This window comes from Saccopteryx bilineata, chromosome 1 (assembly GCF_036850765.1).
Source record: "Saccopteryx bilineata isolate mSacBil1 chromosome 1, mSacBil1_pri_phased_curated, whole genome shotgun sequence".
NCBI classification, from domain to species: Eukaryota; Metazoa; Chordata; class Mammalia; order Chiroptera; family Emballonuridae; genus Saccopteryx; species Saccopteryx bilineata.
The window spans coordinates 82,413,948-82,436,405 of record NC_089490.1 but is presented as its reverse complement, the minus strand read 5'-3'; the positions used below and the strand labels follow the sequence as shown (position 1 = coordinate 82,436,405).

General features: G+C 43.9%; 1 protein-coding gene across 1 annotated transcript in view; it reads left to right on the top strand.

Moving 5' to 3' along the window:
* Positions 1-22,458, top strand: part of ATXN10 (ataxin 10) — a 172,866-nt gene that overhangs the window by 137,102 nt on the left and 13,306 nt on the right. Inside the window, exon 10 of the mRNA XM_066255553.1 lies at positions 7,874-7,937. Coding sequence (XP_066111650.1) covers positions 7,874-7,937 — 64 coding nt within the window. The remainder of the gene's footprint in view (positions 1-7,873; positions 7,938-22,458) is intronic.

The window sequence follows — 22,458 nt, the reverse complement described above, 5'->3', positions numbered from 1 at the left end:
ACATTGATTGATTTGCTAATGTTGTCCCAGCCTTACCTCCCCCAAATAAATCCCACTTGATCATGATGTACTGTATGATTTTTTTCATGTATCATACTACTGTATCTGGTTTGCTAATATTTTGTTGAGAATTTAGCGTCTAAATTCATCAGGGATATTGGCCTATAGTTTTCTTTCTTTGTGTTGTCTTTGACTGGTTTTGGAATCAGAATTATGCTTGCCTCATAAAAGGAGCTTGAAAGTTATCCCTTCTCTTGAATATTTTGAAATAGCTTGAGAAGGATAGGAGTTAGTTCTTCTTTGAATGTTTGGTAGAATTCGCCTGTGAAGCCATCTGGGCCAGGGTTTTTATTTGTTGGGAGTTTTTTGATAACTGTTTCGATCTTATTTGTTGTAATTGGTCTATTTAAGTTTTCTGATTCTTCCATATTGATTTTTGAAAGATTATATTTTTCAAAGAATTTGTTCATTTCACCTAGGTTGTCTAATTTTTTTTCTTTTTTTTTAATTTCAATGGCATGACATTGATAAATCAGGGTACATATGTTAAGAGAAAACATCTCTAGGTTAATTTGACATTTGATTATGCTGCATTCCCATCACCCAAAGTCCAATGGTTGTCTAATTTTTTGGCATGCAGTTCTTCATAATATTTTCCTACAATCCTTTGTATTTCTGCTGTGTCAGTTGTTACTTCTCCACTCATTTCTAATTTTATTTGAGTCCTCTCTCTTTTTTTCTTGGTGAGTCTGGCTATGGGTTCATCAATCTTGTTTACCTTTTCAAAGAACCAGCTCTTGGTTTCATTCATCCTCTATATTGTTTTTTTAGTCTCTATGTCATTTATTTATGCTCTGATCTTTATTATTTCCTTCCTTCTACTTTCTCTGGGCTTTACTTGCTATTCTTTTTCTAGTTCTTTTAGTTGCAGGGTTGTTTATTTGAGCTTTTTCTAGCTTCTTAAGGTATGTCTGTAATGCTGTGAACTTCCCTCTCAGGACTGCTTTTGTTGTGTTCTATAAATTTTGAGTTGTTGTGTGCTCATTTTCATTTGTTTCAAGGAAATTTTTTATTTTTTCCTTGATCTTATTGTTGACCCATTCGTTATTTAATATGCTGTTTAGTTTCCAAGTGTTTGAGTGTTTTTCAGTTTTTCTATTGTAGTTGATTTCTAGTTTCATATGCCATTGTGGTCAGAGAAGATGCTTGATATGATTTCAATCTTTTTCAATTTGTTGAGACTTGTTTTATGCCCTAATATATGGTATATCATAGAGAATGTACCATAAGCACTTGAAAAGAATGTGAAAGCTATTAAATCCAGTTGGTCTAGTTTGTCCCTTAATTCTGCTGTTTCTTTGTTAATTTTCTTTCTTGAGGATCTATCCAGTGATGTTAGTGGGGTATTGAAATCTCCTGCTATTATGGTATTGCTGTTGATCTCGCCCTTTATGTCCATCAAAGTCTGCTTTATATATTTAGGTGCTCCTATATTAGGTGCATAGATGTTTATAATGTTTATCTCTTCCTGTTGGATTGTTCCCTTTATCATTATGTAGTGACCTTCTTTATCCCTTACTATAGTCTTTGTTTTAAAGTCTATTTTGTTTGATATAAATATTGCTACCCCAGTTCTTTTGCATTTGCATTTGCATGAAATATTTTTTTTCATCCTTTTACTTTCATTCTATATGTATCTTTTGTTTTGAGGAGGGTCTCTTGTAGACAGCATATGTACTGGTCCTGTTTTCTTATCCATTCAGCTATCCTATGTCTTGATTGGAGCATTTAATCCATTTACATTTAAGGTTGTTATTTATATGTAGTTGTTTATTGACATTTTTTTTTCTTTAAATCTACATTTCTCTTTTACTAGATTTCCCCCCTCCCCCCTTTGTTCTTTCTACAGCAGGCCCCTTAACATTTCTTGCAGCATTGGTTTGGTTGTGATGAATTCCTTGAGTTGTTTGTTTTTGTTTTGTTTTTTTTTGTCTGGGAAGCTTTTTATTTCTTCTTCAATCTTAAACGATAGCCCTGCTGGATAAAGAAGTCTTGGTTGTAGGTTCTTGTTCTGCATTACTTTGAATATTTCTTGCCATTCCCTTCTGGCCTCGAGTGTTTCTATTGAAAAGTCAAATGTCATCCTTATGGGGGTTCTTTTGTAGGTGATTGGCTGTTTTCTCTTGCAGCTTTTAGTATTCTTTCTTTATCTCTTAGCTTTGGTATTTTAATTATGATGTGTCTTGGTGTGGGTCTCTTTGGGTTCTTTTTTAATGGGGTTCTCTCTGCTTCTTGAACCTGTGTGACTCTTTCCTGCATCAATTTAGGGAAATTTTCAGCTATAATTCCTTCAATCAGGTTCTCTATTTCAAGTCTTTCTCTTCTCCTTAGGAACCCCTATTATGCAGATATTGTTTCTCTTTATGTTGTCACAGAGGTCTCTTAGAGTTTCTTCAGACTTTTTAATCCTTTTTTCTTTTTGCTGTTCTGCTTCCATGCTTTTGCTTATCTTGTCCTCTAAGTCGCTGATTTGATCCTCTCCATCCAGCCTGCTTTTAATTCCTTCTAGTGTAGTCTTCATTTCTGATATTGTGTTTGTCATTTTTGTCTGGTTCTTTTTTATGATTTCAGTGTCCTTTTTGATGCTTATCTCTTTATTTAGGTGTTCAGTATGTCCATCTATTGTTGCTCTATGATCTTTGAGCATCCTAACTATCATTATTTTTTAAACTCTACATCCAGTAGTTTGGTTATTTCCATCTCACTCAGTTCTTTTTCTGGGGATTTTTCTTGATGATTCATTTGGATTGCATTTCTTTGTCTTCCCATTTTGTCTGTGTATACACTCTTCCTTTAGGTGTGTTGTTTGTGTAGCTAGCTGAGTCTAGGGTTAGTATTGTCTGCCTCCAATTTTCAGTTGTGTTGTTTCTAGGTCTTCTTGGATTGGCATCAGCTGTTGTTTGTAATCTGCTGTGGACTACTTATCTGCTATCTCTATTCTTTTTACTATTTGTGTCAGCGTTTTCGTTGTCTTAGCTGGGTCAGGTGTGAGGAGCCTTTCCTTAAGCTACCACTCTTAACAAAGGTAGTTATGCCCTGAACTGATGTTTTTCGTATCTGGCCACTGGATGTGCCTGCCCTGGACCTCCGTGGCCGTAGCCTGGCGCAGATCAGTGGGGGTCGCTGCCTATGACTGGTTCTTATCAACCTTTTCTGAGCTACAGGTGATGCAGATCTTGTTGCTGCCTCTGCTGAGCCCTTATGCTGTTGTAAATATCAGCTGCACTCCTAGGCTAGCTTTTATCTACTCTTGGCCTGGGGGATATTCTTTTAAAAGTTCAAGTTCCTCTGAGATCCGCTTTCTCCTGCTTCTTATTGCTGACTACTTGTTGGGCTCAATACTGTAATTCAAAAAAAAAAATACTGTAATTCAGTGATTAGCTACAATATTGGATATGGTTTGCCCCTTAGCCTCAGATGTGTTTCTATCCAGAATTTTTATTTATTTTCTTTTGTTTTGTTTTTTTTTCCTTTTTCAGCACTCAGAAGGGTGTGGTCTCAGGGGTCCAGTGGGTGTGGCCTTTGTGCTCCTTATGTGTGGTCTGCCCTCCAGCCCTCCGCTGTCACTGTTGCTGCCTCAGGCATTTGGGCTCAGGCGCTGCTGGTGCCAGCCCGCCTCTGTGGCCGCCACTGCTTCCAGCGCCCACTTGGACCGCCCCCAAGGTCTCCCAGGCCCCAGCCACTGCCAAGGGTGGCCTCATGCTGCGGGCTGGATTGCATGCGAGCTCGGACATCTGCAATGGCCTGCCACGGCTTCCGCCACCGCAGGCAGGCCCCCGTGCACCCGCTTGGGCCGCTTCACTGTCGCCCAGGCCTCAGCCTCTGCCAGAGGCAGGCCCATGCCACAGGCGTGATTGCGTGCGTACTCTGACCTCTGCAGCAGCCACCACGGCCTCTGCCTCCGCAGACGGCCCCAGGCGCAGCTGCTCAGACCTCCTCTGCTGTCGTCCAGGCCCCTCCACCTCTGAGGGCCGGTGGGATTAGCACAAATTCAGACCTTCACAGTGTCCGCTGTGGCTCCCGGCTCTGCTCTCGCCTCTGCAAGCGGGTCTGTGTGCGCCTGTTTGGACCACCTCCAGAGTTGCTCGGGCTCGTGCCCCAGGCAAGCCTGCGTGTTCACTCTGACCTCCACAGCGGCCACCACGGCTTCTGTCTTTGCGGATGGCCCATGTGTGCTTGCTTGGACTGCCCTGGCTCCTGCAGCCGCACCCAGCCCACCCAACCCACCCAACCCCAATGAACACTCAGCAGCGTGGGGGGCGGTGTAGCTCCGGCCCCAGCACTACCTATGTCCCTAACATGCTGCCTGCCTCTAAGCTCCTCTTTGTTTTGACTGGAGAAGGATAGCCTTCAGTGGGCGGGGTAATTTCTTCCCTTTGCTGGTGTTGCTACTCTGAGGGAAAATGTTTACTTTAGATTTGGGGCATGATTCAACCCAGGGGTCAGCATGTCCATCCCTCAAAGTATCTCCCCCTGTGCCTCCAAGACCACACTCTCCCCTGGCAACCCCAATCCTCCCAGCGCTCCCCGCTTCCGGAGCCCCGGGCAGGTGGCTGTGAGCGAGGCTTTCTGTGCAGTTCCTTTAATACGGAGTCTGGGTCCGAGAGCTCTGTCTCCTTCTCTCAAACAGTATCTAGGCTCCTTTCTCAGCCAAATACAGTCTGTTTGCCCCTTCCAGGCTCCAGGGCTCTAGGCTGGGACTGTAGTTCTGGGGCTAAGGACCCACAACTCACCGGGCACTCCTCCCCACCACGAGAGTCCCTTCGGGCCACTGCTCACTCCCAGAAGCGGGGCAGCCCTTTCCTTATCTCTGCCTTTCCTACCAGTCTCAGTGTGAGTTCTTTGGTGGTCCTTGGCTGTAGAATCCTCTTTGTTTAGTCCAGTGGTTGGCAAACCGCAGCTCGTGAGCCACATCTGACCTAATAGCATGTGACGTTTTTAGCAAAGGCCAGCTTAGGAGTACTCTAATTAAGTTAATAACAATGTACCTACCTATATAGTTTAAGTTTAAAAAATTTGGCTCTCAAAAGAAATTTCAATCGTTGTACTTTTTTTTTTTAATTCTTTTTTCTGGGCGAAACAGAGACAGACAGGGACAGACAGGAAGGGAGAGAGATGAGAAACATCAATTCCCCGTTGGGGCTTCCCAGCTGTTCATTGATTTTCCACATGTGCCTTGACAAGGGGGCCACAGCAGACCAAGTGACCCCCTGTTTGAGCCAGCAACTCTGAGCTCAATCTGGCAAGCCCCGCTCAAACCAGATGAGCCTGCGCCCAAGCCGGCAACTTGGGGTCCCAAACCTAGGCCCTCCACATCCCAGTCCTATGCTCCATCCACTGTGCCACTGCCCGTCCAGGCCGTTGTACTGTTGATATTTGGCTCTGTTGACTAATGAGTTTGCTGACCACTGGTTTAGTCCAAAGTTGGTCTTTCAAGATGAATGTTCTCAAAATTAAGTTGTAATCCACTTTGGTTCTGAGATGTGGGAGTTGGAACGTCCGCTTACTCCATGGCCATCTTGACTCAGTCAAAAAATACAAGTTTTTAAATGACATAAAATTCAAGTCCAGATTATACTATGAAATTCAGCAGTCTTAGCATAACCCTTTTCTCTTGCTATCTGCTCCTTAGACTGGTGGTGGTCTCCAGACCTCACTTTGAATAGCACTTATTAGGTGACCACAGGTAGGGTGCTTTACTTGTGAGCCTTACTTCTGTTATCTGCACAACAAAACTTGTAATACTTCCACAGCATTGTCAGAATGAAATGACATGTGTCAGGTGCCTGTCATTACCTAATATGTGCTAGGTAGAACCTAATATGTGTTAAATAGAACTTCATGTCCCCTCCTACCTTAATTATGGAAGGAGTTACAGAAGTTAGATTCATCCTCTGCTCTCTGCCTGCAGCATGTTCGTCTTCCCGTCAGCTGGAGGTCTGGCTGCTCTGGGGGCATGTGCTGATTAGAGCCATTCATCTTGGACCGGAATGATCGTTGCTGTTGCATTGGCTTTGCTTCCTAGCCTTCTCAGTGAACAGCTAAGGAAGAAATACAGTACTTTTTAGAAAAAGAAAAATATATCATGAATTCATGTTACCATTTCCAACTTAAATGTAAAATTAAAATTTTTATGCTCAAAATCTTGGTTGCTAATGATTAATTACCCATTTTGCTTTACACTGACTTCAAAACAGCAGTGCCCATATGTCACACGCAGATGACTGAATGCGGTGTTAGGCTTCCGTTCTCTGAGTTTACGATACATCTCACATCTTCACATCTAGAGATGTGAAGTCAAAATATGATTTGATTCTGTGAAACGTTTTTGTTTTATACAATATGTCATCAGATAAATTTTCTGTTTTTGTAACTTTATAAGTTTAATTTAAAAAATTATATAAAATATATACAGAAATCCAAAATTAGAATTGTACAACCAGGTACATTCACCGAGGCCCAGCCTCCATTCCTGTTTCTTCCACCTCACTCTCTCCTCTGCTCTCTGCATAATCATTATTGGTTTTTTTTAACCCTTTATTGTTTCTTCTTGGACACTAAGGAAACCTGTATATTTGCCTCCTGTATTCCCCAGAGGTTCACACATAAGCACATTCTGCACTTCTCTGTTTTCCCTTGCTGTTACATTCTGGCCGTCCCTCCCCAACTGCATGAGCAGCCTTCTTCTGTCATTGTTGTAGCTGCGTGGAAGGTCCTGTGCTTGTGCCGCAGTTTACTGACCAGCCTGTAGTGTTGAACATTGCTGTGTGAACCGCCAGCAAGGGCATGTGCGCAGAGCCTGCAAGGAGACTCATGGTTGCTAAGGATGGGGGGGGGGGTGACTGCTGGTGGGTGTGGGGTTTCTTCTTGGGGTGATGAAAATGTTCTAAAGTTGGATAGTGGTGCTGATTACACAATTTTGTGAATATACTAAAATCTACTGAATTAAAGGGGTGAATTTTATGGTATGAGAATTATAATATCAATAAAACTATTACAAAAATAGGAATTGTGCCACAGTGAATGACTTTATGCAAACATCATCCCTTTGATGGCACATATTTGATCTTCATTCCTAAAAGTGGGATCACTGGATCACAGGAGTGAAGAGCAGGTGGTTTTGCTGCATACTGCCTGGTGCTCATCTCCTGTGGTATCTGCTGGCACACTAGGCATCTGCTGTTCCAGCTGCTGAGAATTGGTATCTCAGTGTGGTGATAATTCCCCTTCCTCTTACTATGAACAGAGGTGGGCATATTTGGATATCTTTATGGTCCATCTGCATTTCTTTTTTTCTGTGTCATTTCTGTTCATGTATTTCATTCATTTTTCTATTGGACTGGTGGTTTTCTCTGAACTTTTAGAAGTTCCTTATATATTGAAATATTAATCCTTTGCCTGTGATATCTTACAAATAATTTTTCCAGTTTTCGTTTACCTGTTTAAAAAATCTAGTAAAACCTGTTCCCTATTGCTTCTGGATTTTGAATCATAGTTAGAAAAGCTTTTTCTGCTCCTGGCTTAGAAAAGGAATTCACATACTAACACTGAGTAAACTATAATAAACTCAGATCTATTTGGAGTTTATCCTGGTGACAGTGTTGTCAGAAAGAGATCTACTTTGCCCTTGTTTATGTGGCTACCCAGTCCCTGAACACTTTTGAGGAAGGGGGAAAAGAAACAGTATCATTTTTTGTTTACATATTTCTGGGTTGATAATTACACCAAACAGTATAGCATTGAGAAGTAAAGGCAGAGACACAACACACCCACAGTCTGTGTCAGTGTGTAAGTCTGTGTTCTCTCTCTCTAGGTCAATGAACTGGACGGCATCCCCCTGATCCTGGACAGCTGCAGCCTGGATGACAGCAACCCCTGTATCCTTGCATGAGCCACTGGGCGGTAGTCCACAGCCAGGGCCTCAGCATTTTCAGCCCCTTTCCTGGTGTTCCTTTGTCGTGTAGCTGGCCTCCTTACTTGTTGTCCTGTCATAAGAACGAAGCCACTTTCTCAGTGTCATGGCTGGACTGTCCCATGTGCAGCCTATGCAGTGTAGTGAGCAGGAGGTTTCAAGGTGAACAGGGCATTATAGGGAGAAACTTTGCAGTGGCACCAAGCTCTCGTTTTTGACGGGTTCTGTCCTGTGACCCTCTGACCCTCTGTGGTGGCAGCTGGGGATTCTGGTCCTCGCCCTCACCTGGGCTGAAACAAGCCACCTGCAATCTTGGGTGTCTTCTGGAGGTACGGTGCAGGGTACTTACTTCCCTGAGGAGCTGCACTGTAGGAGACAGGTCTAGTGCAATGATGAGGAACCAAGGGAACCTGTACAGCCTGTTCCGGCTTGAGAGAAACTGCTTAATTCAGGACCTTCCCTGGTGAGAGCCAAACTCAGCTGAGTCTTTGTCCTGCTACTGCTGGGCTTATGTTAACTGCATCTGAGGAGGGGCAAGTGAGGCTGTTGTAGGGATTTTGAGATTAGAACTCTATGGGGAACAGTGAGAAGCCTAGCCTAAGGTGGAGGAGACAGGATGGGGGGACATTTTAAAATAAGATTCCCCTTACTGTGGTTTCTGTCAACAACAAAAAAGGAGCTGATGAAAATCATGTCTTTCAAAGTAAGTAGAGTGAATATGCTTATTTGTGCTAATGATACTGTTGTTTGATGAGCAATAGAAAAATGCATCTTGCTTCAAAGAGCACCAAGCCCAGTCAGGGAAAGACAGGCAGCCGCAAGAGCTGGTCCCCACCCTGTGCCCGGAATCGGGCTCCTGCAGAGCTTTGAAATGATTTTGCTCCAGAAAAGGGAAGGGGAAAAAGGAGAAGAGAGCTTTCTGCTACAGGAAAGCAGTGGGAGAATATTCCAGGCGGATCGGGTGCTGGGTTCCTGGTGAAGAGGGTGACCGTGCACAGAGGAAGGAGGTCATGGTTTTCCTTCTGTGTCCTGAGTCACTAGCCTGGCCTTCCGCAGAGCCTGACTAAAGGCTGCTGCACATAGCCCGCGGCGCTTACCCATGCCAGTCTATGCTGACAGCCTTCGCCAGCTCTTCCTCACGATTGCCAGTCATCTCCTCGCTCTCTGGAGACCTTAGTGAGTCCTTCCAGTGTATCACACACACGACCTCACGTACACCTGACTGCACGTAAGAGGCAGGCACGGTGTTACTATCCTCCCCATTTTGTAGATGAGCAAATAAATCAAGTGTCTTGGCGACTTGTCAATAGGTCAGACCCAGGATTTAAACTCGGTCTGTGCCTAGTTCTTAGTCACTTGCCTACATTGCCTCCTCATCAGTGACTGGGAGGGGACAGAGCATACAGAGAGGCCACAGAAACTCATTCACAGACACTTTCTAGGCCCATGGAGTGATAGGGAATCCTGTAGGGAGGCTATTGTCATCATCTAGGCAAGAAATGACATTGGCTGAAGCCAGGCTGGGGAGCTTGGAGATGGTGAGGCAGAGTTGCATTCTGGGTGTTCTTGTGGTTTTGAGTATCATCTCTTTACCTGTAGCTCTGAAACTTGACCTCTAGTCAAACTTTTCTTCCGAGTCTCAGACATGTATCTGGCACCCTCCGTGACATTTTGCTTGTATGTCCAGAGTAAAACTATTGCTACCTCTCTGCCAAGCTGCCCCTCTTCCTCAGTAATTTACGGCTGAGTGTCTCCATCCAGTTGCTCGGGTCAGAAACCTGGGAGCCACTTGTGCTGCTTCTGTTGTGTGGGAGAATGAACATACACATCAGGGGTAGTCAACTTTTTTATACCTACTGCCCACTTTTGTATCTCTGTTAGTAGTAAAATATTCTAACTGCCCACCAGTTCCACAGAAATGGTGATTTATAAAGTAGAGAAGTAACTTTACTTTATAAAATTTATAAAGCAGAGTTACAGCAAGTTAAAGCATATAATAATTATGTCGGATTTTTGCTTTATGTACTTCACCAAGTACTTTATGTCGGATTTTCGCTAAGTTTGACAGAATAAGTCTTTATAAAACAACTTACTATAGTTAAATCTATCTTTTTATTTATACTTTGGTTGCTCCGCTACCGCCCACCATGAAAGCTGGAACGCCCCCTAGTGGGCAGTAGGGACCAGGTTGACTACCACTGATATGTATGGACACGTAGCAATGCGGGGAATGTGTATGCGTGCGTGTATTTTGTTGATAGGGGGTTCTAAGCCAGAAGAAATTTCTCCCATGAGATCTTTGATTCTTTTGTGAATTAATTCATCTTGGCTTAGTAATATTATTTCAAATTTGTTTGGTTTAACCTCTTGTAATTATTAATACCAGCCAAGCTTTTATTGAACTTTAACTTCAGAATTTGTGTTAAAAAGCAATCTACTATATCAGAATCAAGGGGAAGATTTAAGGGAATTTTATGAAGTCCACTGGTGCTAGATTAGGGAGGTGGGAGAGAGCAAAGGGGGAAATCTCTGGAACTGGATAAAAAGTAAAACCCACAGACACATCTCTTACATAGACAGGTTAAGGAAAGTTACCAGTTAACAATTAACATGATGATAATACACTGAGGGGATTTGTGGGTCTGCTTTAGTGTGGTAGCTGTGTCCTGAGGGGTCTGGAAAAGATTACCAAAGGCATGTCATTCTTACCTTTTAAAGGTATGTTATCAGGTATGTTATTGTAGATGGAAAAAAAAATAGACAGGCTCAGTTAAGGTAAACACTGACCTTTTTAGGGAAAAATACCACCCTAGGAACTTCTTTTAGTTAGAAAGTTTTCATTTCAGACCATCTGGTGTAGTTTCTTTAGGTCTCTGAGTTTGCAAGGCCACCATGCAGGCTTGTCAGGTTCAGTACGTGGCCCCTTTTTCATCCATACTAGGAACAATTCTAAGGTTAAATATCATTTCATAAAAATATATCTATTCTCTAGTCACTCAGAGTCAGCTGGCCATGACTGTTCATCTCTAAATGGGGTGAGGGTGGAAGCTTGCAATATCTTTGGATGGCAGCCCTTGCACCCCACTGGGATCTCTGGTTAGGAAGGACCCTGCAAAAGACCGCTACTTTCTCGGCTACCCTTGGGATCAGGAACTCCAAGCTGGCATAGCAGAGAAAACTGTTCTAGGCTGGTGACAAGGCTGGAAGGCTTATCACTGTCTGTTTTCTGAAGGTAGATTCTAGAAGCCAGTGGGGATTTCCAGTTTCAGGGAAAAGGCATCATCTCCAAGGGGTGTCTGACTGAAGGAGCATCCTGGGCTGCTGCTTGGACAACACATGCCCGCCAGCGCCCAGCTGCTCACTCGCCTGCTCACTGCGGATCACCCGCAGTAATGACACGGTGCAGATGCCATTGGAAAATTCCAGCCCCACTACCACAGGGTCCATTTCTTATTTGTCAGTTTATTGTGGCAAGTGGGGTTTTTTGTTGTTGTTTCCAAATAGAAACAGCTGAACTTTATTTGAAATGTTTTTCTTTCATTCTTTTTTGATCTATGTTTTGATCAGCTCTGCTTGATGTGGGTTTTTTTAATGTTGTTTTTATTGGCGGGGGAGGGGACACAGATAGAATGAGAGTCCAAACAGGGTTGTTGGGTTTTTTCCTATTCTTTTTTCCCCTTCTTTTCTCTTTTATTTTTTTGTATTGAGAGACCTCATTTGTAAGTTTCATGTGCATACAGAATAGAACAGCTTATGGGAATAATGAGCTAACAGCATTTTCCTTGTAATCCTATAGCATAGTACAACAGCCATCACTGCTGGGGCTGGTCAGACCCAGATTCTTCCACTTCTTCAGTTCTAAGCATTTCATTTAACCTCTGAGTTTTAAACAATGGGGGAGGGAGTATGGCGCTAAGTAAAGAATGTTCAGATAAGCAATGGGGGTGACTGTCAGGATGCCCATGGTCGGGCGGAGGGAAGTAAGATATCATTCAGGATTGCTCAAGTGGAGAGTCCCAGGAACTGTCCTGGCCCCTGGGTCACCTAAAGCTCAGCCTTGCCAGTTGAGGCTATTAGTAAGGGGTCTAATTAATAGATGTCCTTCTACAGAGATCCTATTACAACTGTTAATCTCTGAGAGAAAAGTAAATTTTCATCTGATTGTAATGTGAGTCGGTGTTAAAACTCCAACAATAATGATATTACGATGATGATGATGTTACAAAACAGAATAGAGAATCCGAGACAGGTTCACACAGACACAAAAAGGTGCCATTGCAGTTTGGCAAGAAAAGGATGCTCTTTTCCATTAATAGCGTTAAATCTATTTAAAATCCATAGTAGGGGGGAAAAACCTCACCACCCCTACCTCAGCCCTTTCACAAATGTTAATTCAAGATGAACCATAGACATCAATGTAAAAGTTAAAATCAAAAAGCTTCTGTAAGGAATTGGAAGAATGTGGCTATTATCTTTGAGTAGGCAAAGATTTCTTTTCCCTCCCTCCCTCCTTCCCTCCCCTTACCTCCCCTTCCCTCCAGATAGTGACACAGACTCCTGCATGTCCCGACTGGGATCCACCCAGCAACCTCTGTCTTGGGCCAATGCTGGAATCAACTGAGCTCTTTTTAGCACCTGAAACTGACTGCTTGGACCAACCAAGCTATCCTCAGTGCCCTGTGCTGACACTCGAACCATTCGAGCCAGTGGCTGTGGGTGGGGAAGAGGGAGAGAAGGTGGAGAGAGTGGGAGAGAGAAGCAGATGGTCATTTCTTATGTGTGCCCTGACCAGCAATCAAACCTGGGACGTCCATACACCGAGCCAATGCTCTATCCACTGAGTCAACCAGCCAGGGCCACAGATTTCTTAAAACATAAAAATTGTAAGGGAAAAGTACTATAAGAGGAAAATTTTGAAAAGATGATTGCATTACATAAATCTGACTACAGCCTCATACCTATAGTGTATAAAGGACTCCTACAAAACAGTAAGGAAAAGGTAATTCAGTTTTTTTCTTAATTTTTTTTTTTTTTTTTGTATTTTTCTGAAGCTGGAAACGGGGAGAGACAGTCAGACAGACTCCCGCATACGCCCGACCGGGATCCACCCGGCACGCCCACCAGGGGCAACGCTCTGCCCACCAGGGGGCGATGCTCTGCCCCTCCGGGGGTCGCTCTGTTGCGACCAGAGCCACTCTAGCGCCTGGGGCAGAGGCCAAGGAGCCATCCCCAGCGCCCGGGCCATCTTTGCTCCAATGGAGCCTTGGCTGCGGGAGGGGAAGAGAGAGACAGAAAGGAAGGAGGGGGGGTGGAGAAGCAAATGGGCACTTCTCCTGTGTGCCCTGGCTGGGAATCGAACCCAGCTCCCCCGCACGCCAGGCCGATGCTCTACCGCTGAGCCAACCATCCAGGGCCTAATTCAGTTTTTTAAATGGACAAAAGACACAGGACCCTTTACAAAAGAGAAAATGTAAGTGACCAGTAAACATGGAAGGAGCTCAAGCTCAGCAGTCATGGGGAAATGGAAACACACCTACAGCAAGGAGCCCTGCCAGGATGGTTAGTAGGATTGATGGTGGGAGTGACTGGAACTTTAATATGTTTTTGGTGGAGATGTAAATTGGAGAATCCCTTTGGAAAACTTTATGGCCATGTCTACTAAATCTAAACATACATCTGCCCTGTGAGCCAGCAGGTCAGCTCCGGGTATCTATGTGCCCAAGAGGAGTGTATACATACATCCATCAGAGGATGTGCAGTAACAGTCATAGCAGCATTTATAATAGTCCCAAAGCGGAAACATACTCATCAGTATTTTGATGAGTAAAAGAGGTAAATTGTGGTGGTATGTGGAAGCAACCCAAATATTTATCAGATCAGAGAAATAAGTTGTGATATGTTCATACCATGAATACTGTACAACAAGAAAGAAGGATGAACTTCTGTGTGTAACAGAGGGACAAATGTCACTAACTTCACACCGAGCTAAAGAAGCTGGATTCACAGTATATACTGATTCCATTTACATCAAGTCCAGGACCAGGCAGAACTAATCTGTGATGACAAAAGTCAAAACAGTTGTTAGCTTGGAGGTGGGAGGTGGATAGTGAGAGGGGTGCATGGGGTCCCTAGGGTGCTGGGCTTGCTCTGGAGCTTGATCTGGTGGGGCTCCGTGGACGCACACACGTGAGAACACTCACAGGCTGTTCATTCTGTCACACTTCATACTGACATTTTTAGACTCATTTACTGAGTCATTTCTAAATGCCAAGTCCTGTGCTGTACTCTTTAAAAACATTATTTTGCGTAGTTTTTTGTTTGTTTTGTTTTTTTTTACCAACCCCCTTTGTTGGGAATTATTATTTCCACTTTACAAATGAGAAAAGTAAAGTTCGGAGAGTTGGTTCCCTGACTCTAGTTGGTCCAAGTTCTCCTAGCCCGTGAATGCCAGGGACAGCATGCAAGCCAGGTTCATCCAGGTTTGTCCCACTCCAAGACCCGTGCTTTGGCCCCGGTTCTGTTGTCTAGACTGCCACATGGGTGCTTCATTTCTCGTGTGCCTTCTCTTGGAATTCTTCCCTGACCCTCCTTAACTGAGCTAGTGTCTCTGTCTGGTCTCTTATGGTTTGGTTGTGTAGCTGTACTGCTCCATGAACACTCACATGAGTTACCTGGATGTGTGATTCTTCCCTCAAAAAAGTTTATCCTAGGTGGGTTCTGTGTTGGCTTGCTCCTGCACCGTGCCTGAGTCACACCCCATGTTGGATCCCTGGACCCTGGAGACTGTTACCAAATGTGTTCCAAAGTACTGATTTTCTGTAGTATCCTCCAAAGATAATAAATACACACAGATATATATGGGACCCATGTTGAGCAGATATCTTTTTTTTGCAGGAATTATGGAATGTTTACTGTTCTCATGTGCATTTTGGAAATTCCAGACAATTCTGCCACATCTTGGGGAATGCAGGAATTTTAGAATAAATAAGGCAACATATTTTATTCTGTACTTTTATTAATGGGACTCCAGCATGTGACTGGGCCTGCTAAGTAGCAATGGGGAGGAGGCGGTCCAGGGAGATGCCTTAAGCATTTTAGGCTGGTGCACCTGGCCATGTGTACTGTTTGTGAAAGATGTCAACGAATTTCTACACCAGAGAAGTGCTTCTGCTGTTAAGTCACAAGGATGAGTTTCTGTTTTTGGTATCTCCCTTCTCCCTCCCTGGTGTCAGAAGCAGCAAGTGGCTGGGAGATCTTTCTGCTGAAGTCAGTCTTTCCTTTGCTGGACGAGAAGGGCTCTCCTCTGTTTATTTCTGTGTTCCCAGGATTGAACAGCTGATAAGCATTCAATGATCTTATGTTCAATGCTGTGGTGACATTAATTAAAAACTAGAAAACCTCATAGTGCTGTTTTGCTTTAAAAAGATCAATTTTTGGTTTGGCTTGCCACACAATGTAACTTGGTTTTTTAAAGCCTCTCATTGATTGTCTTGCCCCTCGCCTAGTGCGATTGAAGATGTGAAAACCCAGTCTTTCTCCTCTGCCAAAGCACACAAGTGTGCACGCACAACTCACAGGTTAGCAGAGGCCTCCCTGGACCCCATGTGAAGTGAGTCAAGTGTGGGACTAGGGAGTGGGTGATGCCCGGAGCCACTTCCAGGCTGATGAGAGTATAACCCACTGCCACTGATCACCAAGCACCGTCTACCCCCCCCCCCCCCACACACACACACACGCAGGCAAAGTCCTTATCTAAATAGACCCATTCAAAATGGAAGTTGGAAGAAGTCCTGTTTTATGGTTTCCTAGCAACTGGTTCCCCAGGGTTTGCAGCCGACATTGGAGGAATCAGATGTAATATAATGAATGAGGCTTTCACAGAAGTGAACTAACTCTGTTACCTTATTCAGGTGTTTTGGCAAATTGTCACAAACTATTTTTAAATGAGACAAAAGTACTTCAGATTGTACTCCTTTAAACTGTGTCCACTTGGCTTTTAGTAGTTCTGTGCTTCTAGCATCCTATACCTCTAAAGTCACCGAGGCAAAAGCTGAAAGCAGCATCGCCATATTAAGGTCTTTATGTCGTGAGCATTGATGGCACACTCCAGGCTGCTCTCACACTTTCGTGGCCCTGCACCTGGGCCTGTCAGGCTGTGTCTTGCTAAGCCTGGTTTGCCCAGCTGCTTCACTGCCTCAGGGGTCGGAGTGCATCGGGGTTTGCTTTACCAGGTGATTTGCACTAAGAATGAGGCTGCTGGGTGTTTATTCTCACTTAAATTAGAAAATGGAAGTCTCCTTGCCCAGCTGAGGTGCCCAGTGCAAACCGTGTGTCCACAGGTCCACTTCACTCTTGCCATCAGTGTCAGCCTGTGCAGGACCAGGGAAGCCCGGCCCTCATGCCAGACGTAGTGTGGTGGCCTTGGAAGCTGCTTCCTGGGCCTTCTCATCTGTCACTTTTGTCACCTGGCTTTGAGATGACCGTTTTTTCTTAATTTTACTTTTCAGTAGTTACCACAAAAGGTTTTAAGTACTACCCTGTACAAGTCATTTGAAAGCAGAAACAAAACATGGAAATGTTATTGCCATGAATTCTTATTCCTAAAGATCTGCTCCTTGTGGCTGGCTAATGTAATGCATACTGTCCCTTGAGTGTTGCTTTAGAAAAGGAATGTCACTGGGAAAATATATCAGAAATGCATACTTTGCCAAGCTCATTTTACCTCAGTAGTCTTCTGTGGCAGTTGTGAGTTTGTAGCCTAGGAAAGTATTTTTAATTTAGAAACTACATGAAATATATATTTACTTATTGTTATATCATTCTTTCTTCCTTTTGCGTTTTTCAGGAAAAAATTTATACTTTATTTCTTTAGAGCAATTTTAGGTTTGCAATGATGTTGAGAGGCCAGTACAGGAATTTCTCATGTATCCCCACCCCCCATGCAGTCTCCCATGATCCATATCCCTCCCCAGAGTGCACATCTGTTACAACTGATGAACCTACACTAACCGTCATAATCACCCAGAGTCCGTAGTTCACATTAAAGTCACTGCTGTACCTTCTGTGGGTTTGGACAGTTGTGTAATGGCCATAACCACCATTATAGGGTCACACAGAATAGCCCCGCTGCCCTAAAAACCTGAGCTCTGCCTGTTCATTCCTCCCCACAAACTCTCTCCATGGTTCTGCCTTTCCAGAATCTCACATAAAAGCAGGGACCACTCAGCGTGCAGCTCTGTCAGACTGGGTTCGTTCACTTAGTTACATGCAATTAACCCTTTTTGTGTAGTGAGTTTTTTTCATGCTCGCTGACCCCCAGGAGTGAGTTATTTTTTCAAAATGAAAGTAGTTCCAGTTTTACTAACTTAAAATCACTTTTGTTTGATAACCAATTTATGGAAACAAGAAGAACATACGTTTGCCTTTTTTTAATGTTGCCATTGTACATATATAATCGTAGTCTGGATGGTCAGAAGGCACAAGGACGTACATTCGTACTACTCAAAGTGTTGTTTCCTCCATGTCTTGTCATGATAGCTCATTACTCTTTAGTGCCAAATAATATTCCATGGTGTAGATCAGGGGTTTCAAACTCGCGGCCCGCTGAACAATTTTGTGCGGCCCGCAGACTAATCCACGAAGTTCAAAATATTTTGGATAAAATTAAGTAAGCCTAGGGGCCTACTTGTATTTTTCATTTCTCTAGCATCCTAGCTAGATATTAGCTTAGTTAACAGCAGTTGTGATGCGAACTTTAGTTTCTGGTCGTTTTGTGACACTGAGTAAACTGCATGTACGATTGTGCTTGTTGTACTGGTTTTTTTTTGTTTTCAACTGCAGTGAGAAAAGTGTTGCGTAACAGTTGCCTTTTGTAGACCTAGTGCGGCCCGCCGAACGGCTATGATCTTGCTCTGCGGCCCACATGTTGAGTTGAGTTTGAGACCCCTGGTGTAGATGGACCAAATACAGTTGACCTTGAACAATGCAGTGTTAGGGACAACCCCCATGGAGTAAAAAATCCAGGGATAACTTTGATTCTCCAAAACCTAATACCCCGCTGTTCACCAGAAGCCCCACCAGTAACACATTTGATTTAACACATACTTTGTGTGTTATATACTGCATTATTATGATAAAGTAAGCTAGAAAAAAGAAAATGTTACTAAGAAAATCAGAAGGAAGGTACAATGACAGTATTTTTTGAAAAATATCTGTGTATAAGTAGACCCATGCAGTTCAAACTTCTGTTATTCAAGGGTCAGCTGTGCTTGGTAATTATTCCTCTGCTCCATTTCTACATAACAACACTGGGCTGCTCACTCGGCGTGTCAGCTTTGACATGAAGTCCTTGGGTAGTTCATAGTCTCAGCAGTCCAAGGACAAGGCTGTTCCTTCAGCAGAGCTGCTGAATTTAAAAGCAGAAGTGTGATCACCTGGCTGAGTGCTAGAGCAGTTCATGGCACATGGTCTGTGCTTATAAGCACTATTATTATTAAGATGTATATGTTTTCTTACAAGGTTATTTGCATTTGCTTTATTAAAAAGAACAGTGACTTTTGGATATGTTTAAGATGTTCATAACCTTTTCAAATTGTGTATTTAAATACCATGGCCACACAGGATTTGTATTTTGTAAGACTGAGAGACTGGGTTGCCAGAGTTTGGCATGATGAAACCAGTTCCAGGTGACCCGGACTGATGTCAGTATTTTTGCCCAAAATGTCTCATCAAATTTAGCAGTTACAGAGAAGGACCTGGTCAAAACATCGGGGTGCCACAACCCGTTAACGGTTCAGTGTTACTAGTTGGTTTGTTTTGAGATCATCATTCTTAGCCAGAAGTATATATTCTCTGTGCCACTTACTTTTCTAGAACCAACAAATTTTTTAAAAAAATCTTTCTTGGGCAAGTGTCTGGGTCTGTGAAGGAAGGAGCTCAGTGAGCGAGCAGCACTGGTGAAGTCTTTGTTGAGTGTATGGAACACGCCGTGTGCCCTGTGCAGGAAGAAAGCCATACTCAGACTGGTTGGAGACCCTGCCTTCAGGCCAGCTGAGGGGATGGGAGAGAACAGATGGGCTGCAGGGTTCTGTGTGGACTCACTGTGAAGGCACATGTCTGAGTTTGCGTCTGTGACAACTTGGGTTCTGAGGAGCAGGGGCGGAGGTGGCGGCGTCACCAGAGTGAGGCCTGAGACAGGAGGAAAGGGAAGCTGCCACTGTTCAAGCTGTCTCGTCCTCTGGCTTTGTGGATTTATATCAGCCCTTCACTTGGATAATGGTCACAAATCCTGAAAATATAAAAATAGAACCAACTTTCAGATACTCTCCCCTTCCCCCACTCTGACCCGTCTCTGGTCTCAGCGTCTTCCCTGAGGTAGACACAGAGGACTTGGGACCCTGGTCAGCAGACTGGCGAGCCCCACCACCCCCAAAGTCAGCCTGCTCTCACCCTGCAGTGGCTCTGGGTTTCTGTAAGCCGCCAGCAAAGGCCGTTGGAGTGTAGACAGAACTTCCCTTTGGGGGTAACAACTGCAGCTGACAACAGGCTCCGTGCTGTGGGCAGAGGCCAGGAAAAGGCTAAAGTGGGAAGTGGATGGCAAGTTTACAACAAGGACCCATCCCTGCCCTGGAGATTTTTCACCATTGGGATCAGCCTCAGTTTTGTAAGAGATTCTTATCTTCATAATAACTCTCATGGAATGATGGCCTAGTCCCTGGTTGGCAAACTGCGGCTGACGAGCCACAGTGGCTCTTTGGCCCCTTGAATGTGGCTCTTCCACAAAATACCACGTGCGGGCGCTACCTTGATAAGGAATCTATATAGTTTAAATTTTAATAATTTGACTCTCAAAAGAAATTTCAATCATTGTACTGATGATATTTGGCTCTGTTGACTAATGAGTTTGCCAACCACTGATTAGTCAAAGGCAGATAGAGATTTGTACTTCCTGGTTCAGGATGGGACCCTAGAAAGTCTAAACACTTTTCCAATTTTTGAGAGAGACAATATGTCAGAATTAGAACTACGTCTACAGTTTTTTTCTCCTAAGGCACTTTTGGAAACTAGTTCAGCTCTAACTCAAGTGTTTCCTCAGGGCAAGTTAGGAACACCAAGAAATCCTAAGGGTTCCTAGAAGAAAACGATGGTGAAAGTACCAGCCTCCCCCTCTTGCGTGTTTCTAAGCAGTGAGTGGCGCACGTGGCGCACACTCTGTGAGCCATCACAGCGGTGGTACCCACAGCGTTGGAGGAGAGTTGGAGGTGTTAGGGGCAGTATTTCTGAGCACTGGCCAGGTGACAGAACATGTGAACTGCATTTGGCAGAGGAGCCTACCCTTCAGGTCTCGCTTCCATTATCCTAATTTTTCACCACTATTTATTTTGAAATACATAGTGTAATATGTATACCAAAAAGTGAAAAGAGTATATATATATTGTTTGTAAATAATCATAAAGTAGACATGCGTAACCAACAGCCAGGTTAAGACAAAACTGCTTCCCAGGATTCACTGAGTCCCTTCCCATCACAGCTGCTCACAAGCCTGACTCCTGTCAGGCACAACCTGCCCTCTGGTAGTTCCACGTACCCCAAATCATTTGCCAATTTTGAGATTTTTATATAAATGGAATTGTGGATGCATTCTTTTGTCATCTGTCATTCCAAGTCATGATTATGTGATGCATTCAGATCATCATTGCCTTTGGTTTACTGTATGTATGTAGTATTCATTGCAAGAAAATTGAACATTTACTCACTTATTCAGCTGTTTGTGGACATTTGGCTCATTTCTACCTTGGGGCTATTAGAATTAATGCTGCTGAAAGCATTTTTGTACAATGTGTGCACCCTAGCCCATGAGCATGAGTTTTCTCCTAGGTGTGGAACTTGCAGCTTTATTCTAGGTGAGGCCAGACTCTTCCAGAAGGTTTGCACCAGTGTATGCTCCCTCAGCGGTGTGCGAGCTCCCTCAGCGCTATGTTCCTGCCTGCACTTGGCGCAGCAGACTTACAAATTTATGTGTTGTCATTGTGGTAGAATGTCTATTTCTCTAATTAATGATAAGCACATGTTTATGTTTATGTTTATTGGCCATTTGGGTTTCCTATATCATGAAGAAACTGCTCACATTGTTTTTGCCTATGTTTTTCAGTTGATTCATGGGGAATTCTTTTTATATTTCAGGACATCAACTATTTGTTCATTTCTGTGTGTTGACCTAGTCTCTTCCATCCTGTGGCTTGTTCTGTTTTTTGTTTTCTTTATATATAATACCTTTTAATTGTTGGGATGTAATGTACATGTCGTAAAATGCAAAATATGTGAAAAATGTCTCGGCATACGTACACACCCACATAACCACCCAGGTGAAGGGACAGGACATGCCCACCATCCTCCTCCCCTAGTACAAGTTCCACAGCTGAGCTGTGTTCTGACCTCTGTGGTGTTTTGATGAAATTTTTTCTTCCTTCTTTGATTAGTGGTTTCTGTGTCTTACTAAAGACCCTGAGGTCATAAGAATATTCTGTATTTTCATCTAACATCTTTATAGTTTCACCTTTCCCATTTAGATCTACAGTCTCTCTGGAGTTAATGTGTTTTGGTGCACAGCAGAGGCTCAGTTTTCTCATTTATCCCATGGCTCTGCAGGGCCACTAATCATAAATGATTGTTCCGCAGGCGTGATTCTACTTCAGGCTCCCTGCGTTCTGCCAAGAGTGTTGATTCTGCCCTATGTGTTCTCAGTCCCGTCATCAACGTGTGCTATCCTAATTACTGTGACTTTACCATCTCCATCAGGCAAAGCATATTTCCAGTGTTCACTAGCCCTTCACACACCGTCCTTCCCTGTGCTGCTGGCCCGTGCCTGCTGTCTTCATTATTGCTCACTGTGCATTCATCCGTCCAGCAGGTATCTCTTGAGCATCTGCTTCATCATGTGTTGGACACTGTTTAGCTGCTGGGATAGTAGTGACCAAGGAGAGCACACCATCAAGTGTGTTCTTGAGGGTGGGAGGCTTGAGGACAGGCACTCGGCTGCCTCAGAGGAAGCCTAACCTTACCTCAGGAAGCCTCTCCTCTGTGCCCCCAGAAGTTTGTGACATGCCCTCACTGGGTCTGCCACCTGTACTTTATTGTGTGCCCTCTGAGGGCAAGCCATGTCCAATTTACCTCTTTTTTGGTTGTCCCTAGCACAGAGAAGGCGCGTTAAGTGCCAGCCTGAGCCAGGCACATCCTTGGCCTTTCCACTGTCCTGCACGCCGGCCTCTCTTCTTCCACCTGCGCCCCAGGTTCCTTCCATCCTGACCTGCACACACTTCTCTGCCTGGACTCCTCACCATCTGCCTAGCTTATTGTCTGATTTAAACCGTATTTATGAGTCAAGTCTTCCATGACCCCTACTCAAACACGGCCCCTTTTATTGTTTCATCTTGTCCTGTCCTGTCACATTGTTGCTATGTAAGTTTGTAATTGCCTGCTTATTTCCT